Source organism: Carettochelys insculpta, chromosome 8, assembly GCF_033958435.1.
Source record: "Carettochelys insculpta isolate YL-2023 chromosome 8, ASM3395843v1, whole genome shotgun sequence".
Classification (NCBI taxonomy): domain Eukaryota; kingdom Metazoa; phylum Chordata; order Testudines; family Carettochelyidae; genus Carettochelys; species Carettochelys insculpta.
In genome coordinates, this window is record NC_134144.1 from 66043602 (window position 1) to 66064380 (window position 20779).

Here is a 20779-nt window from a genome sequence, read left to right on the forward strand (position 1 = left end):
TGCTTGGTGCAGAAAAACAAAGGGAACTACAGCCATGGTAAACTGATTTTGCACTGCGTATAGGTTGGTCCATTGGAAGGCTTTTTGAACCTTCCACTGCAGAGATCATTGTGCAGAACAGTAAAGGGAGGCTATTTAGGAGGCCTGTCACATCCGTCAGCGGAGCCCACGAATGGGAGGCAGGCATTTATTTCTGAATGGTGACTCTGCTGAAGAACAAAAAGGGGTGGAGATGGACATCTTTTGGTGATACATTAGGCTGAAGGGAGGATTGATCTATGCTGCTAAAATGGAGGTACTGCTGTACTTGGCCCAGTCCTGAGGAATTCTTTATTATACCTGTGAGAGAAGAAATATGAAAACTGAACTTTGCAAAATAAACAGAGCTGAAGGTATGAAGAAAGTGTGTTGTGCTACAAAAATATCAGGTGTCTCTAAAGATTGATTAAGACCAGCCTAAAGTAAACCAGCCTTCAGCTGTATGATACTATTGACTAAAGTGGCACCTTACTTTTTATTTATTTATTTATGTATTTATTTTTGGCTGAGTACATTTGACCTCCTATATGTGATTATTTTATTGATTTGTTTTATAATGTTATGTTTTCATAATTGCCTGTCCCTTTTGCAATGTTTGTTGCCATAACCTACAAGATATAATTAATATGACAAGCAACCAATTCTACCATAAACGTTAACTGCCCACTTCGCTAAATATCTTGTCATGGCTCCTGTATGCTTGTGGTTCCTTGATATTAGGAAATACAGGATGACCCTCTGTAATCCAGCGCTCTTGAGACCAGACAGGTGCCAAATGAGAGAATTTGAGGGACCGCGGGAGGTAAATAATGTTTAGCAGCATTATCAACACTTCCACTGCTGACTGGGCTCTTAGAAGACATTTAGGGGTAAATTACAGCTAAATAACAGCACAGAACACTGAGAGCCAGGACTGGTGGCTGGAAACAAGATTTATGGGACCACAAGAAACTTGGCCACACCAATAAGTGGTTGTCCGTCTAACTAAAATCATGCTGGATTATGGATGTTGCTGGGCTAGAGAGGCTCAACCTGTACTTTAACTTGCCTTTACAGAATAGCCCTGTAGGTAGTATAACTACCAGGCTAAAGGATGTCCTGAGATGGGGCTTGCTCATTCTGTCCTATTTCAGCTCTTCTGTTTTGTATAAATGCTTATATCATTGGGCCAGAGAGACCAAGCAAAAGTGAGACTGACTTTATAGTTCTGTAGTGAGAACATTTGCTTGGCAAGTGGGAGACCCAAGCTGGAGTCTCTTTTCCAAGAATATTTCATCTGCCCTAGAATAGACAGTTGTCTGGAGATTAAGGCGCTCATTTTGAATGTTCTGCTTTTGTCCTGATACAGAAGAGGAAACTTTTTGACACCTTTGAAATATCCATAGGCCAGGAAGATCATTTCCCACTCAGCTTTAATCTCAGTGAAGGAATATCATCAAGTTGCATTTGGGGTGAATGTTAGACTTTGTAAAGTTGTACTTTTACAATTTACAAATGGTAGAAATACTCATTTTTCTCACTGCCGATAGGTGCAATTGTTTTTAAACAAAAACCATTCTCATGTAGCATTGGCAACCAAATATTGCAGTCTTGAGCCATGACTTGTAAATAAAATTTTCTGGTGACATTGAATGTTCTTTGTGCAGTGCAAGAAACTCAGAAATAATTAGTGAAAACTAAGTTGCAAAGTAAAAAATACTTCTTGTTTGAGCCAACTAAGTTTATATCATTAAGGGCTCAAATTCTGCGCTGAGTGGGAAGTCAGTTTGGTTAGACTGGATATACATCAGAATTACTGAGGACAAGATTATACCAACTAGCAAGGAAAAGTGTTTGTTATGAATTTAAAATTGATAGTGTCTCTTTATGGGTGAATTGACCAGTCTATTCATAAACTGTGATTTTTATTTCATTTTTTCATTTCTTTGTATCCATGGCCTTAAAAACAACAAAGAACTGAAATGGGGAATTTGTGACCCTGGCTGTGATTATCTTTATCACTTATGTTACAAAAACATTTTTAATCTACTTTTATTCCATTTTAGTTCTAGAGGGCTGGAAATAAATTTATACTTGGTATCAAATGCTCTTTAGTGAAGCTTTTGACAATAATCTTTAATAATAATTCTTTGCACTTGTATGGTGCTTTTCATTGTAGAGCGCTTTGAAAACTGTTCCATTAAGCCTCAGACAATAACCCTTTGAGATAAGTAAATATGGAGTGTGGAGCTGTAAATTCCCATCAAACACTATGGGAAGGAGGAGTGTCTGATTTACAGGACTCTGGTGTTGTTCAGTGGAGTCCCCTGCAGGACGAATGAAAGTTTATGGCTCTAGAATTGTACTCCCAGTTTCAAAGTGGAAAGCAAAGTCAGAGGTAATTGATTTGACTGAGACCACATAGCAAATCTGTGTTTGAACTGAGAATAGGACCTGTGCATCCTGTGTCCCAGGGATGGCCAACCCGTGTCTCTCAGGCCACATGTGGCTCTTTGACCAATGAAATGTAGCTCCTGCTTGGCGCCACCGTGCCAGGAGTGCTCACCACCACTCTGCACACATGCCCCGACATCTGGAGGGAGAAGCGTGTGGTGGTGCCGGTGGTGGCTCCGGTAAGTTGCCAGCATTGGGTTAGAGCAGGGAGGCTGGGGTTGCCCGGCTCTGGGGGCAAGGGAGGGAGGGGGATGAGTTTAGAGGCGGGAGAGCATTGAGCAATGAATTATATGTTTATACATCTACATGTAGCTATAGATACATAAAAGTAAATATATAATGCATGGGTGTTTGCACTCTACAGCTATTTTGCTTCTTCATCTCCAGCTGGTTGGCCATCCCTGATGTATCCTGTGCTTTTTGCTCTAGCCACTCCGCACAGCTCATCCGTGAAGTGTCAACATGTTCTTAACCTCCATCTCCCCTCCTCCCTCCCAGTGTTGCTCCATTCCAGGTAGCACTGACCTGGTGGGTGAGAAGCATTTTGTGAGGCTACACAAAAATGAACGTGTGAGGCAGTGCCGTGTTGCGGATCTGGCAGCCCTCTTGGAAAGAAGAGAGAGGGCTCTCTTCTTAGCTGAGCCTCTGACCAGATGCGTGATCCTGTCCCTCTCCGTGATTCAGTGTTTCCCCTTCCACCGTTTGCCTGTTTGGTCTGTTTAGATTGGAAGCACTTTGTGTTAGGGGTTTGTCCCTCACTGGGTGTTTTGTGTAGTGCCTGTGCAACAGGGACTTAATCTCAGGTCAGGTTCCTGGGGGAACTTACCTACACAGGGAGACAAGCCTTAGGACCCCCAAGCCCCATAAGCAGGAGCCAGCTGATTTGGGTCAGCTGTGGGTTTTTGCTGCCTGTGTAGACATATCCCTAGAGGTTTTGTGGTACAAATAAATAATATCTGATGATTGGAGCTGCCCAAGAGAGCGAAATAACTAAAGTTCACCATTAGCATGAACACACGGAAGGTGAAGTCCTTTACCAAAAAGCGATTTCTTAGAATTGCATTTATAGACTAAGGGCCAGATTTTGTGTGCCTTAGTCTGCAGTATGTCCCATTTGTTTAGATTGAGATCAGGACCCCATTCTGCTAGGCACTCTGCAGACATCTAGTGAGAGACAGTTCCTGTCTGAAAGAACTTACCGTCTAAATAGACAAGACAGACAAATGGCAGGATGGGAAACAGGTTCTGCCAGGAACAAATGATGCAGAAGAGTGTGAGACTGAAACATGGTTAAAGAAATACAACTGGAGAGGGGGAAAGAGTTAATTTGAGGGTCTGGTCAGTGCTGATTTCTTCCTGATGGTTTATTTAAGAGGACTGGATGTAGCTGATTTGTACAGCTTTTGTACAACTGCTAACCTGGGGCTGTCTCATTTCTCAGGGAACAAAGCTTTTGATGAAACTGTTTGTGTGCTAGGTTGTTCAGCCTCAACACACATACAGATCGTGAGCAAGCCTTAAATGAGAACTTTCATCCTTTGGCTGGTGTATGCCTTCTATTAGTGTCAGATTCTGATCTCACACTGGTGTAAATCAAGAGTTACCCACTCCTCAGACCAGTGTCAGAACAGAATCAGGTGCACTGTTTTAATAGTTTATTTTTAGTTATAATCAGTGGGCTTTATTCACTATCACCCTGAGCCTAGTGCAATGATTTGCTCTGGTGAACAGTGTATATACCCACTAATACATAGTAGTGGTGACTTGGGCCTGATGGATTTATTTTTTCCCAGCCTGTATCCCTCCTGCCTCCTAAATGTTAAATTACAAAGTTCAGCTTCTGCAGGTAACTTGTAGCACATATGGTTAGCCCAGCCACCTGGGGTAGAGCCAGTTTGTCCTGCAGGCTTGTGCTGATTGGCGGTGTGGTTAGTTTGGGCTGAAAATGAAATGTGCAACTTGAATTTTATCACATCCTAAGAATTTAGAAATCATTGAAGGGAAATCAATTAACAATTTGATTAGCTGCCATGCAATTCTCCTCACCCCACATTTGCTCCTATCAAAAACTAATTTGCTGAATTCCATGACCATTCGTCACAGGTGTCACAGTCTGCACTAGAGCTCTGTAATTTGTCCAGTTATTCTCTTCTCTTTCACCTCTAGCTATTGATTATCAGCTGTGCATATCACTGTTTTAAGAAATCTTAACTGCTTTGGAGCTTCAGAAATGTCTTTAAGGGCACTGAGCTTCTGTATGACTAAGTTAGATTTCAACAAATTGTTTGTAGAGAATGCAGATGTGCCTGGAACTTAAGAGACAAAAACCAAGGCCTTTATGGATAAGTCTTATAGAGTTTAATGAGTGTGAAACCAGTGAGACTATGTAGAAATGGAATAGGTTTTTAGAACTCTCTCTGGACTGAAATGAGATCCATTCTTAAGGGTTTCCTTGATGAAACCTATGGAATCACCTAGAAGTGGTTTCTTTTAAATTCTGTAATGTAATGACTATAGAAAATTTATCATGTCCTTTTAAACTTTCTAGGATTTTCCCATAAATGGTAGGTTGGCACCATCACTGGTGGTGGTGGTGTGGAGATTACCAAATACTTATGGGTATGGAAATACCCTTTTAAAGCAGTGTGCCCATACCAGTAATCTGTATGTTGCACTTTATGGAACTGACATTTTTCTGACTGGCACTAAATGGATGAAGAGGTTTGTGGTGGCAATTTGCAGGGAACTTAAGCATGTGATTAATGTTCAGCACGTGCTAATAAAGCCCATCATTGTCCACTGAGTTGCTCAAACGTGCCTCAGCTCTGTTGAAGTCAAGAGACTTACACCCATATTTAAATGCTTTGCTGAACAGAGATGGAGTTACACACATGCTTAAAATTAAGAAGATACTTCAATGCTTTGCTTAATTGTTCATGTTCTGGAGTATGGAACACCCTCTCTGCTGTCAGGGGCATCTGAGAGCTCTCCACACTTCACAGGTTCAGTCAGTACAAAATGAGTCAATATGGAAAGATTTGCTAATATAAATTATAAGAAATGCAGAGGTTTGTGCTGCAATAAGGAATACTCCAAACCAGTATGTCTCTATTCAGAGAAGTATTTTAACTGAAGATACCAGCCCTGCAGGGTAATTGGAAAGGAAGCTGTAAGGGAGAGGAATAACTTTGCACTGGAGACCTGAGTAGGCATAACTCAGTGTAGATGGGGGGAGCTGGCATTCCGTACTTAGGGTGCCATTTGTTGAACAAGCATGGGACCAAAATCACTTCGTGGACAGATGGAAGAAGCCTCCTCTGTGTATCTCTGTGAATTGATGGAAGAGCTGAAGTCATGCCATTAGTAGTCCTTGTAGATGTGATCTGGCAACATTCTGAGCTCCTTCCATTCCCATAGACACTTGTTGGCATTCAGGGGGCTGAGGATCTTAAAGGAGATGCTCAGCATCTTGCAGAATGTGGCCCCATGTGTGCAATATGTGCATTCCAACCACCTTGGATATAAATAACATAAGATGTAAAAACAAAAGATCTTAATGAAAAGAGAAGAGAACAGCGTGATTCTGAGCCTATCTGCAGGCACGAAAGGCTGACAGCAGCTTGTATGGAACGCGTATTTAATGGAAGTGAGGATGGCAACAGATGGGTGGGTTTGTAATGAGAGAGTTTAGAAATTAAAAATGGGTCTCATTTACCAAATACATATGCAGTGTAACTTATTTTTTATAATCCTCACTTTCCATTTTTGAAGTGATACCTTAGTTCTGAGCGAAATGAAAAAAAAAACAACCCTCTGCACAGTATCTTTATAGTCCAAGTATCATGCAGGGATTCTTGCAAACTTAATCTATTACATTAAAATACAGTCTCAAATTAAGTATAGACTGGAAATCAGCATTACTGGGACAAAGACAAATCTGGCCCCTTGCAAAGGTTGCATCACAGTCTGAGGATAACTGTGACATAAGTCCTGAGGATTTCGTAGTGAGGCAGACAGGGACTGAGGGGACCCACTTGGCGCCTGGTGATAACTGAGTAACTGGATCCACAAAGGTCTCAAGAAGTGTGTCCACAAGTGATAATGTTTGAAAACACAAGATAAAATGGAGTTTTTTGGATCAGATAATTCATCAGTGTTAAATAAATTCTGAACTAGAGGCAAACTTTATAGTTGGCCCCCATAACCTATAAAAAGAGAGCAATCAACACCCAGATTCTGAATTTGAATATCTATGAACCTCTAAAAAGTTCAGATTTGCATCTGTGGCCTGTTTGTGTGATACTTAGATCGTTCTCCATTTAGCCACTATTACACTCCATATCTGAGATGATGTAAACCTGACCCCTCCAGCTCAGATAATTGATTTCTTCTTCATGTGGCTTCAGAAAGTTTCAGATGAAGAACTGTGTGTTTGAAAGGAACACAAGTAACAGAGGTGGAGGAGAAAAGAAGCAGATGCACCTGTCAGCTTTATGAATGAAAAGCACATTAAATGGCACCATCAATGCTCAGATATTTTTAGTGCCAGCCTGCACAGATGGGTGGACCATTCTGTACATGTTTTTATGCCCATCATTTGATGTAGTGAGGTACCCTTGGACTAGTTATTCAAACTCATATAGTGCAAGAAATTGAGCTTACTTCATTCTGCACATGGATCACATGGTCTTGTATGAGGTTCCCAAAGTTTGCAGAACTGCTGACAATAAGAAATCCCACAAAGGTTGGTTGGCATGAGGGGGGCTGATGGCCTTCAAGGTAGGAGATGTCAGAGGAGTTGGAATGCTCAGGGTGAGGGGATACAGGGTGTGAAGTACTTATGACCCCAATCAGTCTGTCCTCAAACTGCTAAATATTGCTGGCTTGTGGAAGATGGGGAGGCAGCTGCAAGAACATTCATATTCTCCTGTTCTCCTGTTTGCATGCTGCTGCAAGCTTCAGTCACCTAAAAACTCAGGCTCTATTTTCCATGAGAGCTGGTGTCTCACCATGTTATCCTATAGGCATCTGCCGTCAGTCTCCTGTTTGACATATGTATCAGGAGGTACAGAAATAGTCCAGTGAAGGTTGGTGAAACTTAAATGGCTGAGACAGCTGAGAAAATGAGTGAAAAATTCAAGATGATCTCCAGCCTGTTGGGTAGTAGCCTGTTACTTAGTTATTTTGCAGTGCAGCTAAATGTGCATTGACAGCTTTGAGAAACAAACACCATTTTTTTGTTTTGTTTTGTTTTTTTGTTTACTAGGACCTCAGAAAATGTATGGTAGCTGGCCTGGCCATATGCAGTGTGATCAGGTAGTGAAATGAGCGCAAGAGTGCATTGCTCCCCAAAATGTGGTAGTATGCTGGTTATGCAAGTTTCAGTGCCCGTGAATAATCCGCAGACTCCCCCTTCCCAGCCAGCCATGTGCTTTATGTACTCAGTGTGCCTCTGAATACATATGTCTCCTTGGAAAGATCGACTGCTAAGATTCTGAAAGGTTCTGGGAAGTGAAGTTGGCTGAAGCAGAAGTGTTGCATGTCTCGGGGAGGAGGAAGGTTTCATGCAGTGCTTGTGGGAAGGAGCGGCTTGGCAGGCAAGCAGAAAGGACAAGCTTACAGGGGTGCACTTTTGGTTTTCAGGAAGGTTTTAGATGGGGTAATTGCAGAAAGGAAAGGAAAAGCTCAGAACTGGTTGCAGAGCTGAAAAGGGGGGAGCTGGCCAGCAGAGATTTAAACACGCAGAACACGCTGGCGTCCTAGAGGACAGGAGAGGTGATTAAAAAGGTTCAGAGCTCTAAATCCTGGCTCTCCATGGGACCTTTTAGAGCCCGTTGAAATGAATGGCCAGATTTCAGTCAGCCTGGAGACAGGCTCTGGGCACACGTTCACTCATTGATGTACAGTTATGGTTCCTTAAACTTACATTAGCGTTTTGGTTTTGCAACTATATTTCTGTTAGTGACTAGATGCTTCGAGTTCCTCTTTGCAAGTATTTAATGTTCTCTTTGGGCCATGGGGTTCATTGGAGTCACTCAGCCCTCAACCTTGTGCCGCCGAGCTCACCTGAGGTTTGTAGTCTGGTCTAATAAAATGTGCCCAAGTGCTTAATTATCCTTTTGACTCTAATGAAACTTGAATTAATGAATAGTGCAGTCACCAGTAACATGTTCGTATAATTTGTTCTATACCAGAAAGTGCTTCAGCAGCCTCATCAGATGACTTGGGAGACCCCAAGGGCAATGTTGTTCACGAAAGAAAAGAACTTAGTGCCAAAACCATGACTTTGGAGTGGGGTGACTGGACTTGCTAAAGGGAAATGGGAACACTACATAGGGTTAGCCTGATGGCCACCCTCATCCCCACACTGCAAGACTGGGGCTGCTTGCCCTCCCCCACCCCCATATGTTTGTCCGTACTTCACTTTTGTCAAACGTGGGCATTTGTCCTGCTGTCTCTTGACAACAGATCTGCACCTGCAGTACCTTCTGATCATGATATGGTCTGAATTAGAGCTTCAGCTGACCTCTAATAAATAATGTGGAGATATACCTATCTCACAGAACTGTAAAGGACCTTCTGAGGTCATTAAGTCCATTCCCCTCCACTCACAGCAGGACCTATCACCCTCCCTGACACTTTTTTTTTTTTAAATCTGTTTGCCCCACATCTCTAAGTGGTCCCCTGAAGGATTGAGTTCACATCCCTGCATTTTGGTGACCAATGCTCAAACCACTGAGCTGAGCTATACCTCCCCGCAAGCAGTGTCAAATTTTTTACAAACCTCATTTTTATTTTTTGTGCGCAGTTAAGATTTTATGGTGTTTCATTGCATTTTGCTCGAAGTTGTTGTTGCGTTTTTTTAAAGAAATGCTTAAAGGGGGGAAATTGAGAAGTTGGTAGCTCCCTGGATCTGGTGATGGTGTTTTTTTTTTTTTTAAGTTGGAAGTTGCTCTGCCTGATATAGTATTGTTGGGGTCCAGCTCTTTTATCAGAGCAGTCACAATGGGTCAGATCCTCAGCTGGTATAAATTGGCATTGCTCCAATGGTGGCAAAGCAACATAGCCCAGGCTTGAATTCTCATGTAGTATTTCCTGGAGACTCCCCCGTCCCCCCCAGTTCACACCCACACCCATTTTGGGATCAGCATATAAGTGCTGGGTTTAAAAACATTTACCTGTGCTCTGCTCTGGACAGCTCTGGCTCATGTTAGCTGTGTCTACACGTGCACGCTACTTCGAAGTAGCGGCACTAACTTTGAAATAGCGCCCGTCGCGGCTACACGTGTCGGGCGCTATTTCGAAGTTAACTTCGACGTTAGGCAGTGAGACGTCGAAGTCGCTAATCTCATGAGGGGATCGGAATAGCGCCCTACTTCGACGTTCAACGTCGAAGTAGGGACCGTGTAGACGATCCGCGTCCCGCAACGTCGAAATTGCCGGGTCCTCCATGGCGGCCATCAGCTGGGGGGTTGAGAGATGCTCTCTCTCCAGCCCGTGCGGGGCTCTATGGTCACCGTGGGCAGCAGCCCTTAGCCCAGGGCTTCTGGCTGCTGCTGCGGCAGCTGGGGATCCATGCTGCATGCACAGGGTCTGCAACCAGTTGTCGGCTCTGTGGCTCTTGTGGTGTTTAGTGCAACTGTGTCTGGGAGGGGCCCTTTAAGGGAGTGGCTTGCTGTTGAGTCCGCCCTGTGACCCTGTCTGCACCTGTGCCTGGCACCCTTATTTCGACGTGTGCTACTTTGGCGTGTAGACGTACCTTCGCAGCGCCTATTTCGATGTGGTGCCGCGCAACGTCGAAGTTGAACATCGACGTTGCCAGCCCTGGAGGATGTGTAGACGTTATTCATCGAAATAGCCTATTTCGATGTTGGCTTCACGTGTAGACGTAGCCGTTAAGTCCTGAGCATGGCCATTTTACACAGGCTCAGGATCCAGCACAAAACTACATTTCTTTAGGTGTGTGGTCACTTGAAGTCCATTTCCTCCATACTCCCTTACCAAGATGTTCCTATGAATCTCCATTTCCCTATCTCAGTCAACTGCTTTTGCAGTGTGACTAACAAGGTTTTTGTAATAGGGTGATTATTTCTGGGCTGCCTTTAAGAAAACTAAAAAATGGTGCAAAATTATTATATAATACCTCTGATTTTGCTGTAAGGAATTTTTTGTTCCATTTTTAGTGCTCAAAGATGGACTTTTACACTGCGGTCTATCTTTTAAAAGGGCAAAGTCCTGGAATATGAGGCTTGTGGATTGAACCCTTCCACTTGAATTATAATCAGATGTTGTATTTACATGCAAATTCAGATCTGTACTCTGTTAACATGTTAGTTGCCTCAGTCTCTGGACGGTTCATCTATTTATCATTTGTTTGCACTGTGAACACAAGAATGATATACATCACATTGTTTACTGTCCCAGTGCCTGCTGTAAATTGCACTGCATAAATTGACTTGAGATGCTTGCTCTTGTGTCTTTGAGTCTCCAGATGTGGGTTAGCCAAGAAGCAATAGTTTGCACTATTATCATGTGACTTGTACATTTTGGTTTCCCAGGCAACAGAATGGGGCTCAGATGAAGACACCAGGAGGTCCTGTCAGAGTAAAGGAAAAACTGAGGTAAGTTTTGCGTTGGCACAAAGAGGCTGTGGTTAAATTATTTGCTTCACACTCTTGGAAATACATGCAGGGAACATCTGACACCAGCTCAAGTTTGTAAATCTACAGTGTTTTAGAGCCTAAGCTACACAGAACAAACCATTTCAAAGGCCCCCTGTTCCAGTTATTAGATCTGCTCTGCATGAAAAGGTAGTTCACTGCTGGAAGGAAGTTATTTGTGAAATATCAGAGAGCAGAATGGTGGCAGATGGGGAGTAACAATTATTATATAGCTGATACTGATCAGGTCAGCTCACTCCTGGTGTGAAGCCATGAGATTCTAGCTGTGTGCCATGTCCTTTTGCATTCAGCTTTATTTGCAGACAAGCACATGTTGTGGTGTGATTCACTCAAATGGCAGTGTTTGAGCTGATGACACAAAACAGTTCGCTATATCAAGGAGATCACAACATTTTTTTAGATCACTCCAGCTTCCTAGAATGCAATTCAAATCAAAATCAGTCCGTATAAAGAGGTTGGATTCCCATACGCCTGAGTTTTTGTATGTTTTTGATTCGAGTTTAGGTCAGCCTCCACAATTTGCAAATAGGCCTTGTCTTCCTAAGAAACCCAAATAACCCTCTGATCTGAAAGCTGGGAACTTAGGGATGTTTTAAATAAAGACCCCAAATGAAACTGGGGCTCCATGGTGCTTGTGCTATATGTATGTATACGATAAACTCTTTTTCATATCCAGCTTGCTGTCATCCAGCACTTTCAAATAACTGGCACTTTAACCCTAAGTAAATTTTAGTTACATTTTCCATAGGTACAATATAGTGAAAGTAAATACAAATAAATACAGCAAATTCAGTAATAAGTTCACAGTGTAAAGCACTACTGTTGTTGGTACATAAGTACTTGGCATACAGGTTTGTTTGTTTCTTAATATCTAATCTTATTTTTCTTTAGTGTTATGCACTGCGAGGTATACCCCTCTATTATCCAGAATATTGGAATATCCAGCAGGTTCCTGGGCCCGGGGCTGCCTGCTATGAAAGAGTTTACTGTAGTTAACAAAAGGTCCTTGCCACAAAAAAGCTTAGCTTAAACCAGATGGAGGAGCAAAGGAAGTATCATTACCCTTGCTTTACATATGCAGAGACCAATAGAGCAGCCCATCCTCACCCATGAAATCTGTGGCAGCATAAGTGCTGACTCTGTGGGTGCCCGGGTCTGGAGCACCCATGGAAAGAAATTAGTGGGTGGTGAGCACCAACTAGCAACCAGTTTCCCCTCCACCACAAATTCTCCCATTTGCCTTCCCAAGCCCCTCTGATTCCTAGTATCTCCTGCCTGCTGTGATCAGCTGTTCCACTGCATGGAGGACAGACTGGGAAGGAAAGGAATGTGGAGGGCGCTCGGGGGAGAGGGTGGGAAGAGGCAGGACAGGGATGAAGTGAGGCTTGGCAGAAGGGTTGGAGTGGAAGTGGGGTGGCGTGGGGTGGGGAAGAGATTTGGTAGGGTAAGAGGGAGGAGTCATATGGAGGCTGAGTCTGGGGCAGTGTGGTGGTTAGAGCACCTTTGAGGCCTGGAGGAAGCTGGCACTTGTATGTGGCAGAACCAGACATTGAACTGAGCTTTCCTGCATCCCAGACTGGTGCCTTAACCCCCCTATTGTCTTCTTACCTTCCATGTGCTGATTTCATGCTTACCCAGCTAAGAATGCTAGCTTGAATTTCACAGCGAGGGCCGGTCTCTAATACAAAGTCTCCTGTGAACTTGGAACCAAACAAAGCAAGTGCCGTAGGACAGTGACTGGAATCTGATAGACAGAACATATACAGTAAACTCTTTCGTATCTGACTGCCTGGGACTGGGAGGCTGCCAGATATTCAAATATTCTGGATAATAGAGAGGTATACCTTTCAGTGCATAACACTAAAGAAAACAAGATTAGATATTAAGAAACAAAAAACACTGTATGCAGAGTACTTTTTTTTTACACCAACAACAGTAGTGCTTTACACTGTAAACTTACATTATATTTGCTGTATTTATTGGTACTTACTATCACTATACTGTACTTATGGAAAATGTAACTACAATTTACTTAGTGTTAAAATGCCAGTTATTTGAGAGTTCCACATGATAGAATGCTGGATATGAAAGAGTTTACTGTACATTATACAGATAAATGCTATTATCGCACAAGACCTATTGTGGAGGGAAATTAGTAATTTGGCTAGCTAGCAAAGGGTAAACTTGGGGTGCAGGGAGAAACAAGACAGCAGGGAATTAACAAACCCAAGACATCAGGAACTTTTGCAAGTTGAATCTGAAGTCTTCTGTACGTGCGTTTTAGAATATATACATTAAAGTGAATATTTCTGCATCACCACCCAATGTGGAATGCACAAGAGTAAAATGGTATTCCATTGTTCCATCCTATTTGAATTTACAACCAAGAATTATTTTGTCAAGCCACCGATCCACCCAGTATGAGATTCTCATGCACTCAGCTGAACACATCAGATGATAATTTCACTTTTCTCTTTTTACTGTCACGTAAGTGCAAAGCAGTGTTCTGAGCTTCTGTGCTTTTGCTGCCAACTCTGTCCCTGCAGATCACATGGCAAAGAGTTCAACAAACATTTCGCAAGAAGATAATCTGAAAAGTTGAGTTCAAACTCATTTTAAGCCCCATCTTAAAGGATCTTAGTGCATGCAGTTGGCCTTGTATTTGCAAATATGTCTTGAATCCACCTTACAGTTCTTGGGGGCAATAGTTTGGGCCCTGAATTATTAGATGCACTGAATGCTCACAGGTGTTGCATAGCTGTCTCACTAGAAGAACTAGAGCTAGGAAGGGCAGTCCAGTGATTTATGGTAGTAATTTTTGACTCAGGAGAAGTGAGTTTAGTTCCCTACTCTATCACAGTCGTCTTATGTGGCTTTGGGTAAACTGCTTAGTTTCTCTCTACCTCATTTGTTTAATAGGAATAATGGCATTGCCTTACCTCATAAGGGCTACGTCTACACTAGCCAAAAACTTTGAAATGGCCGTGCAAATGGCCATTTCGAAGTTTACTAATGAAGCACTGAAATACATATTCAGCACCTCATTAGCATGCAGGCGGCCGCGGCACTTTGAAATAAGAATAAGGGGACTTCAAAGTAGCCGGGGTCCTTTCGAAAAGGAGCCCCATCTGGGCGAGCCGCATCAATTTCGAAGTGCTGTGGCCGCCCACATGCTAATGAGGCGCTGAATATGTACTTCAGTGCTTCATTAGTAAACTTCGAAATGGCCATTTGCATGGCCATTTCGAAGTTTTTAGCTAGTGTAGACACAGCCAAGGGTAGTGTGATGACAACTACAAAAAAGTTTGTGAGCTGCTGATGCTGTTGTAAATAGAGGGCCAAGAGAGAGAACCAAGAGTTCCTGACATCAGTTACCTCATAGTTCAGCCTAAGTTAATTACCTATTTGCTTTAATTCCCCCATCATGGGTGTATATTTACAGTAAACCCTCGATTTTTAAGGACCCTGATTTAGCGGACTACAGGAACAGCAAACGTCTACCAACAACCCTGTTATTCCCCAACTCCACTTAATCAAGTCCCATAAAATCTTAAATCCCACCCCTACCCCCTCCAAAAAGTCAGGCGACTTACCAGAACCTCTGGAGCTGCTGCTTGTGCACGTGCACCCATCACTTGTGGGAGGCACGCGTGGCTGCTGCTCTGGTGGTGTGGTGGGCCGGCTGTTCCAACCCTGGCGGGCTGGCAGCTCCAGCCCTGCGTGGTGGCACGCTCTGGCCACTTCAGCCCCATGCAGCAGTGGACTCTGGCAGCTCCGGCCACAGTGGGCTGGCCGCTTCCAGGAACATGGTGATGGGGCTGCTCCAGTTCCATGCAGCAGTAGGCCCTGGCAGCTCCTTCACTGGCGGCAGTGGGCTTTAGCATCTCCTCCATTGGCAGCAGCTCTGGTGAGTTGCCGGCATTTTTTTGGGTGGGAGGGGGCCAGGGGAGCCTGTGGGGGGGCAGTAATCATCCGTATTTAATAGACTTTTGGGTTTAATGGACACCCCTCTCCCCATTAGTCCGTTAAATAAAGGGTTTACAGAATTTGTGCTTTTCAGGGAGGGGTTTTCAAAGCCACCTAGGCTATTGCAATGGCCAAATCCCATTCGTTTTCATGGCAATGGAGGGTCTAAATCCGATCCCTCAGTAAGCTTAAAAATCTTACCATAGAATGCCTGGAGCTTCAGCCTAAGGATGCACGTCACAGACTAAACAGTAACAAGATACACGGTGAACTGCACATACATTGCCCTAATATAGTAACCCAACACCTGACCAACTTATTGCATGAGCCTGGGTGATTACTCAGGTAAGCGGACCCAAGCCAATTAGGGATTGTAGGCTAAAATGCAGCATTTTAACATGTCACCCTATTGGCTGGCAGTGCATTGTGTAACCTTGAGGGTGTGGCTTGCGTGAGTTACAGGAGGGAGCATGGGGAGAAGTGACAGCATAGGGCAAAGATACCTTCACTGTCGCTAGCAAGGAGCTTAGCATTCAGTGGGTTTTTGGTCTGTCATTAGCTCTCTGGTTACACAATAATCAGATCACCTCACTCTCCCCCCTACCCCCACCCCATTGGTCATTTTGCATAGGACATGGAGACTGGCAGCGCTCTGAACACATTGCTTTTGGGAGAGCATTAAATTATTTTTAGCTTTCCTAATTGGCATGCTTTCCCCCTAGGGACTGAGGGGATTGTGTGGGAAAACTTCAGTGGTGGCTGCCTGAGATGTGCAGTTGTCAGACTCCCACGCTGTGTGGCTGTCAATAGCATGGTGTCAGAAGAAGAGAGACAAGATGCTAAGAGTGATTGGGAAGCAATATATCTTATGAAGGGAAACACCTGACTAAAAGTTTAACTATAGGATCACACATTCTCATCCTGCACTCTGTCCTCTGGCAGCAGCCCTCGTCCAGCATGTTGCTGGACGACACAGCAGCCACAGGACCCTGTCGGGAGAACCCTGGCAGTGCAGCAGCTGGGAGCCAGCTAGGGTGCAGAGCCTGGCCAACAGCTCCTGCTGCGGGGTTCCCAGCTGGAAATGGGGGATCTTGACAGCCTTGCTGGGGAACCCTGCAGGAGTATGTCCCCCCGGCTACCCTCCAGGCAGCTGGCCTGACCTCACCATGTCCCGAGGGTGCAAGATGAGGGAGATACAACCTGGAGAAGAAATCCCACCCTGGCTCTCTTTGGCTCCATCTACGCTAGCCAAAAATTTGGAAATGGTCGTGCAAATGGCCATTTCGAAGTTTACTAATGAAGCGCTGAAATACATATTCAGTGCCTCATTAGAATGCAGGCAGCCACGGCACTTCAAAATTGACAAGGCTCGCTGCCGCGTCGGCTCGTCCAGACGGGGCTCCTTTTCGAAAGGACCCTGGCTACTTCGAAGTCCCCTTATTCCTATCTGCTCGTAGGACTAAGGGGACTTAGAAGTAGCAAGGGTCCTTTCGAAAAGGAGCCCCATCTGAACAAGCCGTGTGGCAGCGAGCCACGTCAATTTCAAAGTGCCACGGCCGCCTGCATTCTAATGAGGTGCTGAATATGTATTTCAGCACTTCATTAGTAAACTTCAAAATGGCCATTTGCATGGCCATTTTGAAGTTTTTGGCTAGTGTAGACACAGCCTTTGTGTGGTTGATTAGCAATATGTTCTCATTCCAGTCATGCGTTCAGGGACCAGTCTTTACTCCTGTGTGCTGAGGACTGGAATCTTCTCCACTGCTCTGAGAGAATGTGCTCTGCAGGCAGATTTTCATGCTGTGCAGAGGGTATGTCCTTTTAGTTCCATTTCATCCAGGATCCTTCCCCCTCCCACACTGAGAAGGACATGAACCAGATAGAACAGAGGGCATATAAATACCTAAGGATATAGATAAACAGGGGGTTGAGGCTGGCTGGAATTGCCCCTTATTATAATTTTGCTAAGGACCTGATCCTGTGTTCTTTTTACTCATGCTTTGTACCTGCTGCCTGCCAAGGAAAGACAGCTTGGTTGGGATTCAGGCTAAGCTGATTAATGGCATTGCTTGTCTAAAGAAATAAATATGAATACCTGAAAGCATATTAATAACAGTCTCAGCAGCTTTCAAGAGGGTGATTTTTAACAAAAAGGGTGGAGTAAAACAAATAAATTAAATCTGTTTGCTGCAGCCTAAAATTAAATGACTTTGAAGAAGCACAGAGTTCTGTTTGTTAATGCTCTGTACTACATAGCCGGGGGGATAAAGAGGCTCAATTCATTGTTACTGGTGCAGAGAGTGCTGTAGTGTGAGGGAGGAAGTTAAGAAGAGGAGAATTTTGGTTCACTCAACTGGGATGTCCTCTAGCCATTAAGGTGACCCAATCAGTCCACCTCCCCCAGTAAGTCTGGGATTACTCTAAGGTTCTTCTTGGATGGATGATGTGAATGGAAGTGGGAGAGAGTGTGAGCTTCAGTGCTGATGCCCCAGAGGGAAAAGAGACCACAAGAAGCTGTGACATTTCTCAGCACATTTGGGACTGTAAATCAGTTTGTTTTACCCCACCTCATTTAAAGAGAGACTTGCTGGTGATAAATGAGGTGACAGCTCCTGGTCACTCCATTCTGTAAGCCATTTGAACAATCTCCTCAGAAGCTCTCTCTCACTTATTTTTGCTTTGCAATTTATCTGGAGGTGCACCTAATCTATGAACTCTCTTGCAGCGTGCTCTCCTGTAAAATCCAGCCCCCTGCCTGTAGAGACAGAAATTACCAAGTTTGTTGTCCCCTTAGGGAAAGCGGGCACACCCGGCTGTTTGGCTCAGCAGAGAATTCACACTTCACTTAACATACAGAAGGGAGATGCATTTATAATAAAACAAAGAACACACTTTTTATGAAACCACAGAGATTTAATTGGTACTGAGTGAGGATAATGGAAACGATTGGATTCAATTAAAACAAAAGTGTAGCACCCTTTTAAGAGACTACACATAACGGTAGGAGGCTACAATCCTTGTCTAAAGAAAGTTGCTCACCTAAAGGAACAACTTAGTGTGGCTATGTCTCAAGTGCAGGCTCTGTTGGGAGACCAGAGCTCTCTTGGCAGAAGTCTGCCGCATCGGGAGCATTCTCCCGACATCCTTGTTTTCCTTGTTCCAAGAGGAAGAAGGGATGTGTCAGCAGATGGGGTTTTTGTCATATTTGGCCCTGTCTGGATGGGCCAAAAGTCAGGAAAGCCTCTCTCAAGAGGAATGTTGGCAAGAGATACACAACTGTGGTGTGCAATTTGCGTATCTTGGCATTGTGGACTAGCACTACTATGGGGGCCCGGCTCCCACCTTCAGGAATGCACAAATTCACCTTTCTTTTTGCTTCCTTGGTGATGGATAGCAAGATGGTTCTTTTTCATTTTCTGCCATGTACCTCCACATAAGCTCCTTCTCCCTTGCTCCTTGTGTTGCGGTGCAACATCTAACATATTACTTGTTTGTATATCTCATTGTGTTCATGAGGACTAGTCAGCTGTAAGCTTTCATTTGATGTCTCACATGACCTTTTTGCTAGATAAATGCTATGACAGTAATGTGTTAGGTGTCAGGAATTTGTCAGGTCTGTTAGTAGGTGCTGACAAAGAGTATCAAAACACCAAGATGTCTCAGTAGGCCTTCCCCTGCCTATTCCTCCGCTCACAGACAGAGGACGGGGACAATTTGCTTGACTCGTCCTGGCACTGCTGTATTGCTCCTGGGGGCACACCTGGGGAGAGCTGCCCATGTGCACTAGGATACCAATATTCTCCTGGCTACACCTTTTATATGCAAGTAGAAACAGGTACTCCTCAGAGCTTCCCTCCATGCTATTACCAGAGAGAATTTTGTCTTGTCAGGGTTTCTCCTCTGGAGCCCAGTGTGTTTTCCATTGAGGGCAAACCCTGACTCTCGAGAAGTACAGTCGAGCCTGCTGCAGCTGAATATACTTGTTTTCACTGTCCCTGCAGCTGAGAGGACCATGAACAGTGTCTTTAAATTATAGAGATGTCAGTGGGAACTCAAGCACACCTTGGAGCAGTGAAAATTCCCAAATTCCCTGCCTGTCAGGGAATGTTTTCCCTGCATTCATTCAGCGCCATAGATAGAGTCATGAGTCTTTGACAGCAGAGTGTAAGTTTTAGTGGCAAATACAGAAGCTTAGAATTAAAGTAGAAAACCCAGCCAGGGTTTGTCTAGAGTCCATCCCCTCATACCAGCCACGCAGGGCGTCCCTGCAGTTTGTACCCTTCAGTATTTGGCTTGGTCTGCTCTGCCGTGGCTCAGGCAGCATCCCTTCCGAATGCCTCACTTGGGAAGGTAGGAGTGTAGGAATTGTCATATTGACTGAGGGCTTGTGTTCATTTAACACACTGCAGTGGCACAGCTGTGGCACGTCAGTGTAAATGCTACCGTTGACGTGGATAAGCCACCTCCCAGAGAGGCAATAGCTAGTTAATGAAAGAATTCTTCAGTTGATCCAGCACTGTCTATATGGGGACTTAAGGCAAGTCTGCACAGCTGGGCTACGTCGGGGCTGCTGTAATGGGTCTGGAGAAGACATGCTATGCCAACAGCAGAGCCTGCTCTAGTCCGCATAATTACTCTGCCTCAATGAGAGGGGACAGTTACGGCGGTGAGAGAGTCTGTCTTGCCAGTTGAGTGCTGGTATGGACAGTGATTAGGTCCCTGTAACTTGCATTGCTCCAGGAGTAGCTTTTTCACACTCCTGAGTGACACAAGTTACATTAACTTAAGCAGTAGCGTAGACAAGCCCTTAGGTCAGTTTAATGATGCTACTGAGGTCTGGATTTTTTTGCACCCTGCCATTGTAGTTACCCTGACCTAATTTTCTAGTGTAGATGAGACCTGAGACCAATGACCTATCCAATCTAGTGTCTTGACTGTTGCAAAGCCAGTAACAATGGCTTCAAAGAAAAGATCCCAGAAACCTTTCAGTAGCAGTTATGGAATAAGCTGTCCATGGGCAAAATGATTTCTTGGCCCTTTTAGTTCCTTTGATTAAAGGCTGGTTGAAACCCTAAAGTCATGAGAGGTTTTATCTCTTCCAAACCACATGGAATAAAACCCTTGCTGTTCCAGCTCTAGAAATTATTTTCTTCTTATAAACTCACATACTTTTTGTTCAAATACTGCTGAGCTCTGGGCCTGGATGATATCTTGTGACGAGTTACACAGGTTAATTATGTGGCACGTTGACAGGCAGAACTGAACCTGGGACCTCTGGAGCTTAGTGCAGGCACCGCTACAGCTTGAGCTAAACATCAGCTGGTGCTCAGCCATGGCTGTAGAAGAGAGTCATTCTTTTGCTAAGTGGTCTAAGTGCCACGACATGGGACAATGAACCACACTCAGTGTGAAAATATAATTTCATTTATCCACAGCCAAGATCTTATAGTTAGGGGTTTCATCGTAGTCCTCATCTTACCTAAAACTTTGTTCAGTGTTATCCCACTTCTACTGGTAAAACTGCCATGGACTCTAGCCAAAGTGGGTCTTCTCCCTCCTGGTATTCTTGATGGTATATGTGGTTCTTTGGCAAGGGCTTCAGATCATCTAGAACAGAGCTTTTCCCCATTCTCTCTCACATGTTTGTACATCAGTTTCAT

General features: G+C 44.1%; 1 protein-coding gene across 2 annotated transcripts in view; it reads left to right on the forward strand.

Annotated features, from left to right (window-relative positions):
* SEMA5B (semaphorin 5B) overlaps nucleotides 1-20779 on the forward strand; it is a 341594-nt gene that overhangs the window by 220323 nt on the left and 100492 nt on the right. For both annotated transcript variants that reach the window (XM_075001545.1, XM_075001546.1), the window contains exon 6: nucleotides 11031-11093. In XM_075001545.1, coding sequence (XP_074857646.1) covers nucleotides 11031-11093 — 63 coding nt within the window. The remainder of the gene's footprint in view (nucleotides 1-11030; nucleotides 11094-20779) is intronic.